Source organism: Pollachius pollachius (assembly GCF_949987615.1).
Source record: "Pollachius pollachius genome assembly, chromosome: 9".
Lineage (NCBI taxonomy): Eukaryota > Metazoa > Chordata > Actinopteri > Gadiformes > Gadidae > Pollachius > Pollachius pollachius.
The window spans coordinates 18,213,872-18,228,151 of record NC_136942.1 but is presented as its reverse complement, the minus strand read 5'-3'; the positions used below and the strand labels follow the sequence as shown (position 1 = coordinate 18,228,151).

At 43.5% G+C, this 14,280-nt stretch overlaps 2 protein-coding genes across 2 annotated transcripts; one reads left to right on the top strand and one right to left on the bottom strand.

Moving 5' to 3' along the window:
• Positions 1-5,448: 5,448 nt before the first annotated feature.
• On the top strand, positions 5,449-8,587 carry ribc2 (RIB43A domain with coiled-coils 2; the record flags this gene model as incomplete). The annotated part of the gene is made up of 7 exons (XM_079742959.1): positions 5,449-5,629; positions 5,750-5,831; positions 6,475-6,795; positions 6,909-7,027; positions 7,147-7,326; positions 8,125-8,291; positions 8,509-8,587. Exons 1-7 carry the CDS (start codon positions 5,516-5,518, stop codon positions 8,585-8,587), a joined length of 1,062 nt encoding a protein of 353 aa, XP_079599085.1. The 5' UTR covers positions 5,449-5,515.
• ada2a (adenosine deaminase 2a) lies at positions 8,586-14,261 on the bottom strand. Its single transcript, XM_079742958.1, has 10 exons — positions 14,155-14,261; positions 13,184-13,510; positions 12,498-12,717; positions 12,177-12,390; positions 11,957-12,084; positions 11,755-11,845; positions 11,426-11,534; positions 10,663-10,820; positions 10,145-10,347; positions 8,586-9,547 (listed from the first exon to the last, which is right to left on the bottom strand). Exons 2-10 carry the CDS (start codon positions 13,479-13,481, stop codon positions 9,460-9,462), a joined length of 1,509 nt encoding a protein of 502 aa, XP_079599084.1. The 5' UTR covers positions 13,482-13,510; positions 14,155-14,261; the 3' UTR covers positions 8,586-9,459.
• Positions 14,262-14,280: the final 19 nt, after the last annotated feature.

The window sequence follows — 14,280 nt, the reverse complement described above, 5'->3', positions numbered from 1 at the left end:
TGTTTTTTTTATATTTGTACGATGATAACCAATCACTTGTCAATTTTTAGCAAAACAAACAAAAACAAAACAATACTTTACAATGATGTCCTATTTGGCTGAATTGATTAACGTTAAGACAGAAACACACATCCTTTGGCTCAACCGATGAAGGCTTATGATCAAACTAAACACTTTTGATCTGCAGGATCACGGTATTGACATTGGGGATGTGTCAGAGAGAAAAGAACTCAGAAAAAGGCTGAATTGTAAACCTTTCAAGTGGTACCTTGACAATGTGTATCCACTGCTGGATACCTGGGACGATATCCTGGCCTCTGGAAAAGTGAGTTGTCTTAACTATTTCAGGGACAGGGTGGAACATATAGAGATTTTTTTGAGCCATAGAGTTATTCTGAATCATCTCTGATGGAAGAATCTTAATGATGACATATCAGAAGGTATTTCTCTTGTGCAGTATTTTTATTTGTGTTTTATTGTATTTTATCCTTTGGCCAAGGTATATACTTAGGCCTACTGAATGCAGTATCAAGCCTTTGAATCAAGTTAAACATATTTCTCCCATGTTTAGCTGAAGAACCTCGATGCCAACCAGTGTTTAGACCAAGGTCCAGTTCCAGGCCACACACCGATTGCCTATGTCTGTCACTTCTATACATCTCAAGTAAGTCAAAGGACATACTATTAATATGTTTGATGAAGTATGTGATTAAACTGAATGTTGTTCTTTGCTTTAATTTCAAATTAGCACACATATTTCTGAGAGACTGGTGAGCTTTACATTGGTGGGATCAAGTCCCATAAATACAATGCTAATCGCTGTTTGACAGACGATGGCAACAAAGAAAACGAGGCTGGCCTGAACGACTGCCACGAATCTCTTCAGAAAAGAATTGGGATTGACTGGGACTTCACCCAGGTACATATAAAACCAGGGTATTCTGGTTGTGAAAGATGCAGCAGAGCAAGATGAGAATTTTGCTGGACGGAAGAAATGTGCAATAATGACACACAGTGTTCCTGATGTATGGCTGTTTCCCACTCTCTTTTTCAGGGCAAAGAATTGAAGAACAAAAAGACCAGTAGATGTCTGGAAATTATAAAGAGCAAACTTGTGGTACGGAAAGCAGGGCCGGCGCTCGGCATAGGCGACCTAGGCGATCGCCTAGGGCGGCAAATGTGTTGGGGGCGCCCTCTGGTGGCACCCTTAATTAATTAATAAAAATATACGAAACAAGCGAAATGAAACCAAACATGTTCCCAAATGGAACGGAGAAGGGAGGGGGCGCGGCAGTGGCGGTTCTAGACAAATTTTACTAGGGGGGCCAAAGAGGGGCCGGTGTTCAACCAGAGGGGCACAAAAAAAAGGCACAAAATGATATTTAAAGATTTATTTATTTTATTTTCAAATCAGTAAAATACAAAGAAAACTTCCCTGTATGGCCCAATAAAACAAACCAGCTCAACTGTACTGCATGGCTTTTTAACTTAACCACTCAATTTATGGAGCTCATGCCCTAAATCCTGAAGCTAAAGGAGGTAGGGCCGTAGAAAAATGAAAAATACAGTACAGGGTACAAATACAGTGTTTCAATTCAATGTGAACAAACCTCCAGGGTACAACAAAGGGTATAAAAATGTGACATTACCTAATAATGTAAACACTACACTACAACAGGATACGGCGGTTGTGCTGTCTGGCAAAACGGTCCACAAATGCATCCAGATCCAGAGCCTTGGCCCTTCTGGACTCTATGCTCAGGACACCAAGATCACTGAGTCTCATGTCAGTAGTGGTGGACCGCAGGAAGGTTTTGATCAGTTTCAGTGTGGAGAAACTGCGTTCGCAAGAGGCTGAGCTTACAGGAAGGGTTACGGCAATCTTGCACAGTCTAAAGAGTTCAAAGAAAACTTCCCTGTATGGCTCAATAAAACAAACCAGCTCAACTGTATTGCATGGCTTTGTAATTTCACCACTCTGTATTTTTCTGTCCAAAACTCTCTTAAATTGATGGAGCTCATGCCCTAAATCATCAATGTCTGCATTGTACAAACGGCTTAATGAAAAAACATTTGTCTCCTTTAAAAAGGCATCACTCTGGGGGTTGAGAGACTGTATGCTTGTCATGAGCTCACAGTTGGTATTGGAGAAACGTCTGTTCAACTCCTTGAGCATGCTGTCAATTACAGGATAGAAAAATGATGTGCAAAACATAGCTTTGTCACGTTCTACCTCCCTCTGACCAACAGTGCTTAGTGTGCAGTAGCCACTGAGCCTAGTGCTCAGCATTGTCTGACGTTTTGCCACTGATGGTGCAGAATCACAGTGCTCACAAATAGTCAATGCTTCATCCCACAACTTATCAAAGAAAGACTCCTGCCTGTGGTCTTTCAATGTCTGGACTAAAGCATTTACCAAGTCAACAGCTCTAGCCAGATCAACAGTTTGTGACTGTAACATGTCAGACAGTAGTTTTGTCTCCCCAAACAACTTACTAAGAGTGACAAGGTGCACAACAAATTGTAGGTCAATTTGAGGCAGAAGACCTCGGGCCTCAACAGTTCTTTCACCGTGGCGTTCTTGAGCAATCTGTTGCAGTAGTCGTTTAAGGGCAGGTAGAGTGTCAATTATGTTGCGTAGTGCTAGAAATCGGCATGCCCAACGTGTGTCGCTTAAACGTTGCAACTCTCTTGTTTTTCCATACATTTCTTTTTGGAGAGACAGCCATTTTGGGTGCACATATGAGCCAGAGGTAAAAATATAAAGGCTCTGTAACAAAGAAAAAAACTCCTCTGTTTCTGGGACATTTTTGACTACATCAACTAACACTAAATTGAGACAGTGTGCACTACAATGAATGTAGAAGGCAAATTTAGCCTGTTCTTTGATCCTTGCCTGAACCCCTGAATGTTTACCGCTCATAACGGCAGCGCCATCGTATGCTTGGCCTACAAGGTTATTTTTGTAGTTCAGGCCGTAACTTTCCAGTAAGTTCACTATTTTTCCAGTTAGGCTTGCTGCATCTAACCTCTCTGCAGATTCAAAATGGAGAAAACTCTCCTTAATGGCCCCATTGTAATAGTACCTGAGTGTGAAAGAAATCTGTTCACTTTTTGAAACATCCTTTGTTTCATCTGCCATGATGCTGAAAACCTCACTGTTCTTCACTTCTTCTATGATTTCAGAACGAACCATTTCTGCCAAACAACCCAAAACCTCATTCTGGATGATCTTGCTTGTGTACTTTGCATTGTTAATAGAAGTTAATCTTCTCTTAACAAGTGGGTCGTGGTTAGCAACTGTGCTAAGAATTTCCCTAAAGTTTCCTTTGTTATTGGACTCTTCAGATTCATCATGCCCTCTTTGTGCTATGTTTTGTGTAGCTGTAAGTAACAGCACTTCCCCAATTGTTTTAATGTATGCCCGATTTTCTTGTACTTGTTTAGTGTGTTCTTTGTTAAGGATATCTGCTAGTGTTGCATCATTTTTAACAGCACTTTGATAATCCCGCCATGCTATCATCGCACACTTGTGTCGCTCAGACTTTGCATGAACTGAAAACCCTGCCTTTCTCATAGTTGCATTTTTCCAGTTTCTAAACCCAGGGGTTGAAACAAAAACAGTGTCAGGGGCCTTTGGTGTGCTAAAATGTCTACATGCATAGCAATATGTAGAGTCCATTATGACAGAATACTCAACCCATGGATGAAGAGTATACCAGTTTTGCCTGAAGCACCGTCTTCTGTCCCCCATCAAAGTGGTTGGGAATATATTCAAGTTCGGCTGTACTGGTGCATCATTCTTGGACTTGCTGATATCTGTAGAAAGATGTACAGTAAACATAGAGCACAACTACAACATTTATTTACTTACGCATGTATATCTGCATGTAGTTGAAGTTTGTGCCATATTGGCACAAATTGAATTTACAGCAGAAAGCATAATTTTAAGGATACACAGTAGACCTACAATGAAATTGTAATTGCACTACTTTGCAAACAGAAATAACCTTCTTCATCACAAACCTGCAGTACTTGATCCACATGGATTTACTTGCTGTACCTCTGGCTGTTTCTCTCTCTGTCTCTGTATGTTTTCTTCCTCCTCACCCTCTTCTTCATCCTTCTCACTCTGAAATTTCCCTCTCTGTGTCAGAGCCCTCACGTTCATCACATGCCCTCTCTCCAACCTCCTCCGACTCTCCCTCTTCCTGCTCCTCAGCTCTCTCAATACCTTGACTTGTTTCTCTCACTGCTGTTTCTTTCACTTTTTTGTTTACTGGGGCAAAAAAGGATGCTATATTCTTTCCTCGTTTCATGATAGCTGCTATTAGAAGAAAAAATCGTAGGGGCATGCATTACACTTCGTTGCATAACCATCTCTCCCTACTTAACACGGGAAGATCAACAAGAACAACAAGTCACATTAAAGATTAAATCGTTTTGCTTACCTTCGACTTTTGCAACAGGAGAAATCGTAGCTCCTTTCTTTCTCCAGGAGTATTTACTGAGCTCGCATTCACCGAGCAGCAGCAACAGTGTTTGGGTGCGCCGTTTGGGTGCGCCGCTCTAATTTACCCGTGTAGAACGTGCAGCAACAATATTTGGGTGCGCCGTACGGGTGCGCCGCTCTAATTTACCCGTGTAGAACGTTGCGTCGCATTAGTTCCGCTTTTGGCACTCGCGTGTAAAATCATAATCAATTCATAATTGTTTTATTTGGTCAGCACGGTGGGGCCACAGGGGGGGCCAGGGACATGTCCACAGGGGCACGGGCCCCCGTGGGCCCCCGTGTAGAACCGCCATTGGGGCGCGGGATAAGTTGTTAGGGCGCACTGACACCCTCACCGTAGTACGCAGGACTCTATCCCCCCGCAGTTCCCAATCAGTATACTAGGCCCTATGTCCCACCCTCTCAATTATGTCTATCATCTGAACGGTCAAGAGTGAGGAATTTAGCAGCAACTAGCGGTAAGGTTGCATTGGGCAACCAACTGAACAGTCCCCCTTTCCAACAACTATGGTGGTCCTGTATTGTAAATCCTCTAAATACATAGGGTATTTTGGTGATACGACACCGCATAATCCTGTATTTACTGACTATATTAGGCACTTCCGAGAGAGAATTAAGTTTCTCCGATGCGGTATAACGTTACTGTGTGAGTGGAGGTGTTGGGCTCTCTCTGGCCATTAGTTAATTTTTTCATACTTATGAATATTATATCCCATTTCTGCCCCGTCTATTCCGCTAGAGGCCACTTCTTAATTCTACACACCACACCTTTAACTCAAAAAATAAAAACGAGTCCTCAAAATGATAAAGCCTTCTTTATAACCAAGATGGAGTAACATTTAGCCACCAACTAGTGGAGCCAGGGATGGCTGATTTGTGGATGTTAGACGAGGCCAAAAGAATCCAAAGATTCACGGGAATGGTCTCCTAGCAACCTGTGTTTGTGCTGGGAGCCTTGTGTTCGTTTTGAGGCCCAGGTTTTAATGGCGAAAGGATTTCAAAATGAACATTGAACTGCTCTCCGATCGCCTGGCCGCAGCACACCTCGCAACGCACCAGAACCGAGAGCTGCACCGACAAGAGAGGATCTTCAACTCTAAAGTTAGAACTATTGGGGTAGGCTTCGCACTTTGTATTAGCAATATTTAGCTTTCTCTAGGACAAACTAAACATTGGACAAGCACGTTTCAGCTGTATTACTGGCATGGATCTATTATGTTTGCTTTAACGTTACAGGTTGATCAAATTGGATTTCAGCACCAGGTGAAAGAAAATGAGAAAAAAAGGGAATCAGCAAAAGATTCATCGCACGCATTTGGTAAATACATAATAACCCTTATTAAATTGTCACATCAGTTTGTCATCCAAATATGATCTGCGTTGCTTAATTGAACATTAGAGACACCCACTGTGGTAACTAAACTTACACTACGTTAAACTACTAATCATACTATGGCGAAGGCATGACCCGCCCTGCTCTCCCTTTAGGTTGGCTTACACTGACAATGACCCTCAACCTATCAATATAGTTATGTTGTCTAAACATAACACATGTAAATCAATAGTTTTGTTACATAAAACTAACTTAAAAGTTATGCTGACTATATCTATCCAAGCCTTATCTTAACGGCACTCATCCAATCAGAGACAGGATTTGTAAAATAATTATTTAATAATTGAGCCTGCCGTTCAAACAGATTTCCAGCAGGCCTATCCCTGGTCAGGCCAACCACTTATCTAATGTGATGAGGGTTGGATGCGATGACTGTTCTAATGAGGGGCCTATGGGAGCAGCGTTAAGGCATTTTCATAAATAACCAAGATTGCTCCCGCTGATGTGTACCTGATATGTCAATGTTGCTGATCATTTGCATAAAGTTTTCTCTGTGTGTGTGTGTGTGTGTGTGCGTGTGTGTGTGTGTGTGTGTGTGCGTGTGTGTGTGCACATATGGCAATCACAGCTGCAGACATGTTGCAAAACGATAAAGCCGCTTGCATCCTGGAAGGCCGTCAGCGGAAGGAGGAGAGGCTTCTGGATCAGGCCCTGGACGACTACCGACTCTGCTACCAGCAGCCCCAGCACCGCCGGGAGCAGGACCTGAGCCACCCTGAGCCCATGGCGGCGCCGGGCACCGCGGGGCTTCAGAAGACGCTCCCGGGTCTGTTGGGAGAGGACCCGCGGAGCGGGGAGCGGCTGCAGAGGCAGAAGGACCAGCTCAGAGACTGGTCTCAGCAGCAGCAGCAGGAGCTAGAAGCAGCCAGACAGCAGCAGAAGCAAGCAGGTGTGCACTGCTGAAAGAGGAGTCAGTCATTCTGCGCTCTCTTGGTCATCATGCAAGGTTTGATTTCTCCTCTTCTTAATTGATGTGCTGCTTGTATGCCTGCATGCCCCCAGATGAGCTTTATAATCAGAGCAGAATAAGCGTGGACAGCAAAGCTCTTCAGCTTCAGGAGGTTGAGCAAGCAACAAGGAAGGCACTAGCTCATGCTGATAAAGACTTCAATCTGGCCAAGGTGAGTCTCACAAACACACCTGAAGAAGTACATGACCAAATATCTAGGAGCCAATAATGTAAAATAAATTCCCTGTATGTCGCTAAGGATGTTAACTATGGGTGTTGCGACGTGCCCAGGCAGCAGAGAACAGAGAGTTGCATCGCCGGGCCAGGGAGAAGACTGAAGAAGACAAACACCAAGCCGACGTCCTGATGCTCCTCCAGGCAGACCGGGAGCTGGAGGCCTCTCAGAACACAGCTCTGCAGGCCTTCAGGCAGAGGATCCACTTCAATCTGCACCAAGTGGAGGAGAAGATGGTCCGTCTGCAAGTCATGTGCACCTAGCACCTTTTATGAGAGGAACAACAATGCTTGGTTTCAGAGTGCTCAACAGAGTGTTGAAATAAGTCCTTAGACACACACACACAAACAAGTCCAGGAAACACAATTTAAAGTTGATAAAGGGATTACAATATATAACCTCGAATTACAGTGCAATGCAGGCTTTAATTATCCAAACAGACATTATTTTCTTATTTGTTATATTCCTTTAATACAATCCCATGATTCAAAGTTTGATAGGTGCAAAATGGGAATAATGCTGCGTTCAAGACAAGAGAACGGTTGTCTCACTCAAAATTACAGGTCAAAAATTCTGATAATATTTCAGTGCTCTGACTTGACAACAGTAACAACATCCAACATGATGGCCTTCATCGTTAATGGAAATGAAGTTATTCTATACGTGTTGACGTTTCAGCACAATTTTACATGTAAAGATACAATAAGTGTGTGTATAGTTTAATTCCATGATTATAGCAATAGATGGATGTACCAGCTATTTGGCAGATTGAATAAGAAAGCTACTGTTTGTCTCCACTCTTCTTCGTATGTTTAAAAAATAAGTTTAAATTGCTGCTGCAATGGAAGTTGGCAATCTCAGAGTTGTTTTGAACAAAAGTGCCTATAAATAGTGAACATATATCTTGAAATAATCCTAAAGGCAATGGCAAATGTATCAACATGGTGGATGTTAATATTTTGTTGTACAACGTGCGTGTGTGTGTGTGCGTGTGTGTGTGTGTGCGTGCGTGTGTCTGACTCGTGTTTGTGCAGAGGACTCGATGGGAGAGGCAGCAGAAGGACCAGCGGGAGGAGCAGCTTCGTGGGGACTCGGCGCGCTCGGCTGTGCTGCTGGAGAGACAGCAGAGCCGGACTCACAGGATGCAGAGACAAGAGCTGGACCAGGCCAACGCTCAGCTGGCCCAGGCGCAGAGGCAGCAGTCAGTGGCTCACTATCCCACTCGTTTACAATGAACCACCTAGTCCCTGGATCCGTATCTGAAGCCAGAGCTCAAATCCCCGTCTGAAAGCTTTATCCACTAGCACAAATTAGATGTCTTCTGTAGAATCGCTGGAAGCTATGAGTCGACTGTCATTCATGCAAACAAGTACATAAATAAATGATCTCTCCAATCGTCATTCCCTTTCCATCATCAGGAAAAAAGCCCTGGAGAAGGAATGCTTTGGCGGCTTTGATGACAGCTACTTCTCCAAGTTCAATACCAGCAGCCGATAGGATGACATCTGCAATGATCCGGTCCATTCAGCGATTGTGTTGAAATAACCATGCTTCAAAATACCTGCAATTGCTGTTTTAACCTGGTCTCATTAGGTTAAATGTGTTAATCTGCAACGTGAATTCAGTCATTTATTTCAGAAATGTTTACTTCATGACCTTTATTTTACAAGAAATTTACATTTAAGAAAAATTTAAATCTTTATTCAACATCTCAAAAGTACAATTTCATTCAATTTCACATGTTAAAACATGTGCAGTGCAGAACAAAACAGCAGTTGCAAATCCTCTGGCAAATTAGGGTAAGTGTAAAGATATTTCAATAACTGCATTATTAAAAACCTCCAACATGTCCTCAACGAAGCAGAGGTAGGCATCATTGCAGCTAAAGTTGCACAGTTGTCACAGAAAACCCTCCCAAACACCAGTGAAGTGGCTCTGACACTCAGGACTTGGGTAAATGTCATCATCAATGACACTAATGACACCATGTAAATGTCAATGGGGCGTAATTCTGTATTTTAAACGAGTTTATTTGACAGTACCTAACATTACCGGTTTCTGGCTGAGCAGGTGTTACGTGCGGACATGTCAGAGCTTTGCCTCCACTGTTGGGTTCATTCTGTGTGCCCTAGTTACCCAATGCACCTGAGGGGCACAGCCTCACCCAGATACTGTTCTATCATGTTTGCCCTGTGCAGCCTCCTCCAAATACCGTTTTATTCTGTTTGCTGTTCATCCCTGAATATAAACTAAAATTATATTAGAGAAGTTTACAATTCCGCTTGTCATCATTCCCTTTTCGATGAAGGCAGTTAACAAGGCATCACGTGATTCATTGGATTTACAAAAAAAAATAAAAGACTGCACCTTTATAGATTTTCAGTCACAAATTTGTTCCATTTTGTTTGCCACAAGGCCATGGCTTTTTCTTGCAGATTTGGTGGCAAGGAGCTGTACCTGCAAAATGTAGGGAATATTAGAAAAAAATATTGTTGACATTTAGAAACATGTGCAACAAGCTTACATCTATCAAATCATTACTTAAGTTAAACCTGTCTCTTTAAAATGAGTGTCTAAAGCGCGACACCAGAACCCAGGTTTTTCTTTATAAATCAATTGTAGCTGTTAAGAAAAGTCAACTAGTGTCACCTTGTGAACATGGGCCATTCTTAAGGAGAACCAAATCCAACATCACCTGCAGGATGGTTTGCAGTAGATGGCTCCCTCTCTAGGAAAATACATGCTGTTGCATGCATAATCTCAGATTGGCTGAGATGGCTGAGAACACAACTGTCCTCAACTAATTTCAACTGAATGATCATTTTCACAGAGGCACCGTCGTTGGACGTACAAGGGGGTCGCTTATATCTCTGATACTTTAATGTTCATGCAAATGGTAGTTGACAAAACCCACGGATATATATAAATAGATACTGATACTTTAATGTTCATGCAAATGGTAGTTGACAAAACCCACGGATATATATATAAATAGATACTGCAGTCACCAGTCAGGGGGTTTGAATGTCAATGCACCTTGAAACAAACACCTACCTAATGGAGTTCATGGCAAGCTCTTTTAAAGTGGCCAAATGGTTGCTCAGTCCTCCAAATCCCACGAACGCCTCGTAGAAATCATCAGAGAGACCGCTGGCACCAAACATGGAGGGGTCATCAGAGCTGATCACCAGCGGGTGCCCCTCTGACATCAGCGCCGCAGCTGGGTGGTTACGCAGATCTTTGACCAGCTTCAAGACCTGCAGCAGAGACACACCATCTTGGTCCAATTCAACTCTCATTTGTATTCCATTATACTGGTTGTCATTCACAAGCTATGCCTGCCCCCGTCACTTTATTCCCATGCAAGTCCCTAATCTTGAAATTATATTACATGTAATATAGTATGTTTATGAATATTGTAGAATTAGATGAAAGCAGTTTTTTTCTTTACATCATATTTTGGAGCCAGGAGTCGTAATTTGAACACTGTACCCAAGCAAGTGACTAGTACGTCAGCAGCTGCACAAACTATGTTCTGGTGACAACAAGTGCCCTTTTCCATGACTCCATACCTGGTTTGAGATGGGGCAAACCTCCAGAGGCACCCCATTCATCTTGGATAGCCTCTTGGCCACCGGGTGGCGCAAAAGAGCAAAGCCGTGGCCGATGCGGGAGGTATTGAAGAGCAAAGCATCCAACATGTTCTGGTCCGACGTTGTGCCCTGCAGATCTGTATGAGACAGAAGACGTAGCTCTGATTGGTCGCTTCATATAGGAAGGGTTTTAGAGCCGTGTGTGCTCATCGCTAGGCCCCAGGTTAAATGCATACTCCAGGTGTTTCATATTACATAACTGACCTGTCTTTATTTATTCCTTGCCTTTTTGAGCCTGATGCATTTGATCTGATGCGAAAATTGAATTGGAACGACACCGACTCAGCTCAGTTAGCTGCCATCGTGTGGTTTTCTTTCTTTAGTTCCTTCCTTCCTCCCCTAACCTCAGTCAGTAAAATCTCAGTCAAACATTGATGAGGTCCTAAGCCACAACATGCCACTTCCAACAGGAAAGGGACAGGTTTATTGTTGCAGATGGTGGACACTTGATTCAATTTTCACTGACAGATCCTCACACAATGGATGTGCTGCTTATTTTTTCTTGACTACTGCATCGACCGTGAACAAATTTGGCGCAAAATGCTTATTGGCGACCTTAGCAGAGGGGAGAAAATTATAAATCACAACCTTCAAGTTTATCCAAATACGTCTGTGGTCTTAAGACTCCCATAAACGGGGACTTGACAGTCTTGACTTTAGATTAGGGGTTGGCTGAGCTCACCAGTCTCTCCCGCATGGAAGAAATAAGAGAGATTGGAGCCTTGAGCAGCTGGTAGAGAGAGGGCCTCTTTGAAGTCCCAGAGTGGTCGGCCAGTGTCCTCCTGACCCACCTACACAAACAAACAAATAAACACACACTTAACACTAATCTTTTGCTATTCTGTCATGACCACTAAAACACACAAAACCGAAAATACAATAGCATTACATTTTAAATGACAGCCATAGGATAAATTATGATTAATACAACGTCCCACTGCTTCCCACCCCTGATGAGGTATGTTTGAAGCCAACCCTGTGCTAGCATTGAATGAGGAGCAAATCCCTCACAAGGTCAAATCCAGCCATCGTCTCAGGAAAGTCCTCTTGTAACTTCATGGCCTTCTGTACCTCCTTGGTGAGCAGTGCTGGATATATCTCCCTGAAGAACACACAATCATCAGAAAGTTCTACATAAAATCATTGAGACAATCAGAATAAGAAGGTAATCCTACAATTGTATGGTAGTGTGGGACACGAGTATTTATTCAACCTGTTTACAGTGAAGATGACTCTGGCTCCGAAGAAGTCTGGGTTCTCTTCCACAAACTGCCGCGCGGTATCTTGGTAGGTCTTCATAGTCCAGTCTGTGTCGTGGGTGCTTCCGTCCAGCTCGTACGTCTGGTTGCAACAGAAAAAAGCCCTGAGGAGTCTCACCCAAAAAGATAATCGGAGAAGATGGATTGATTTGAGGGCAAATGGCAAACGTTTACCTCAGGAAGTAAAGCACGCACTTCCACATACAGAATGTTGTCTCTGTAGAACTGCAAGAGTCCTTCATGGAAGTAGTCTTTAAAGACAGGCGCATAGGTCACCAGGCCCCAGGTGGCCTTAAAGGCCTGTTCAAACCTCTTCCAGACCACGGTCTGACTAGGATAGGCCAACTCCGGGTCTTCCAGGGTCCAGAGGGTCATGTTGGATATGAGGCTGTTTACACATAGAAGAAGAACCAATTAGCTAGAGGATCTGTTTAACATGTCAGCGCCTCACACAGAAAATGACATGGAGGTGATCAGACCTACAGGTGAGCCTACCTGTCATCCAGGTCTGTAACGTTGACCGTCTTGGCCCTCAGCTGCTCGAGCAGGGTCCAGGCAGAGCAGTTTGACAACGGTTTGGGCAGCCCAGAGGAGAAGTAGAATCGGACCGAGCGGTCATCAGTGAAGCAGATGTAGCAGTGGGGTCGATAGGTCACGTTCCTCACCAGCCACTCCGCATCGACCATTGCAAAGTCGTGGACATGGAGCGCAGCCCCTGGTGCCAAATGGAGAGGCGATGGATGGATTATTTGGCCGCTTACAGTGACATTTTATGCTTTTCACCAGTTTTTGGGGGCTAAACGACGGGCTACATTAGCAAAGTGCCATCGCTCCAAGAATTGCAGCATTGCCACGAGCCATAAGCAGTGAGACTATGCTTGGTAATTCATTAAGGTGTTTTGTATATTTGTATAATGATAACCAATCACTTGTCAACGTAGACAGTGATGTGAGGCTCCCCTCAAAGATACAATTGATTTTCATTCAGTGACTTAAATTTCCTGTGGAAAAAGAACATCTACATCTACAGGCCTTGTGTGACGTAAATACACTAGGGGCTGAAATTCCGAACTAGAAAATGCGTAGAGTAAAGGGCTGCCTAGCAGTACTCACCAACACTCAGCAGTACTAAACAAACATTTTGTGTTGGTTATCAAAGGCCTACACTAAACAACTGATACCTTTGGGCATCCTCTGCAGCAGGCCGTGGATGGGGCTGCTCCTGATCAGAGGCCTGGCCTTGAAGAAATGTAAGGCAGGAAGGAAGTCTTCTCTTGCCATCTCCTCGAGCATCAGCTTGCTTAGATGAGCATCCAGCTGCTGCTCATCCGACGAAAGCCTAACATGTCCCCCTAAGCGCATGGAGGCTTCCATCTTTATGAACTCTTCCCTCTGCCTGGGGTCTGGGAAGCTCATACCCAGGGCCATGAAGCAGGATAGTAGGCACGCAACGGCCACACAGCGGCGCTGGAGCTCCATCGTTCGGAAGAGACAAAGCGGCAAAATAACTGAAAACAAGGAAGTGAGATAAAGCTGAATAAAAAGTACAAATCATTTTTCTTGGCAATGCAAAGTGGAAACACTATCATATGCGATTTTATTGGCATGGGCCATCACATGCGAACATAAGAGCACTTTAATATTCATTTAAGCATAATTAATTTAAGCATAAGCATAATAATTCCGTAGAAACCTCTGGGTTTCTACGGAGGATTTAATTCAATATCGGCCTACTTAAAAAAGATAATGTAGAAGATGTCATTTAATGACATCTTGTAAATTAGAAACTATTTGCGTGTAAGGGTGTTGTGATACGTGGACTTGGGCGCCCCTTGTTTGCACATGGTGAACAGCAACGCTTTTGCGTTGGAGGTATTATTTACACAAACCCGTCAACGGGTTAGCAAAGTAAACGGTTAAACAGTGGCGTCCACGACAAATAACACAAAAACGTCGCTTGACGCATTGGTGGTTGGTTTTAGACGTGGCTTTGATAAACCACCCGTCTATTTAAATGCTATAGTTATGAAATAAAAAACAGTTATGTTACGCGCATTGTCAATAACCTCGAGCCATATCAAACCGGATTTCGATGTTAAATGTGGTGCTCCGCGAGCTCCATCGCTCTGTCGCAATGGAAGATTTGCCGTACCTCTCCGCCGATTCTTTGAGATCCAAAAGCCTAGCTTGCAGAAATATTTAAATACACACCAACCTATCCAAACACTGCTGTTACCGACTTGTTCCCAGCCAGTGATGACCCCCCCCGGTGCCGAAA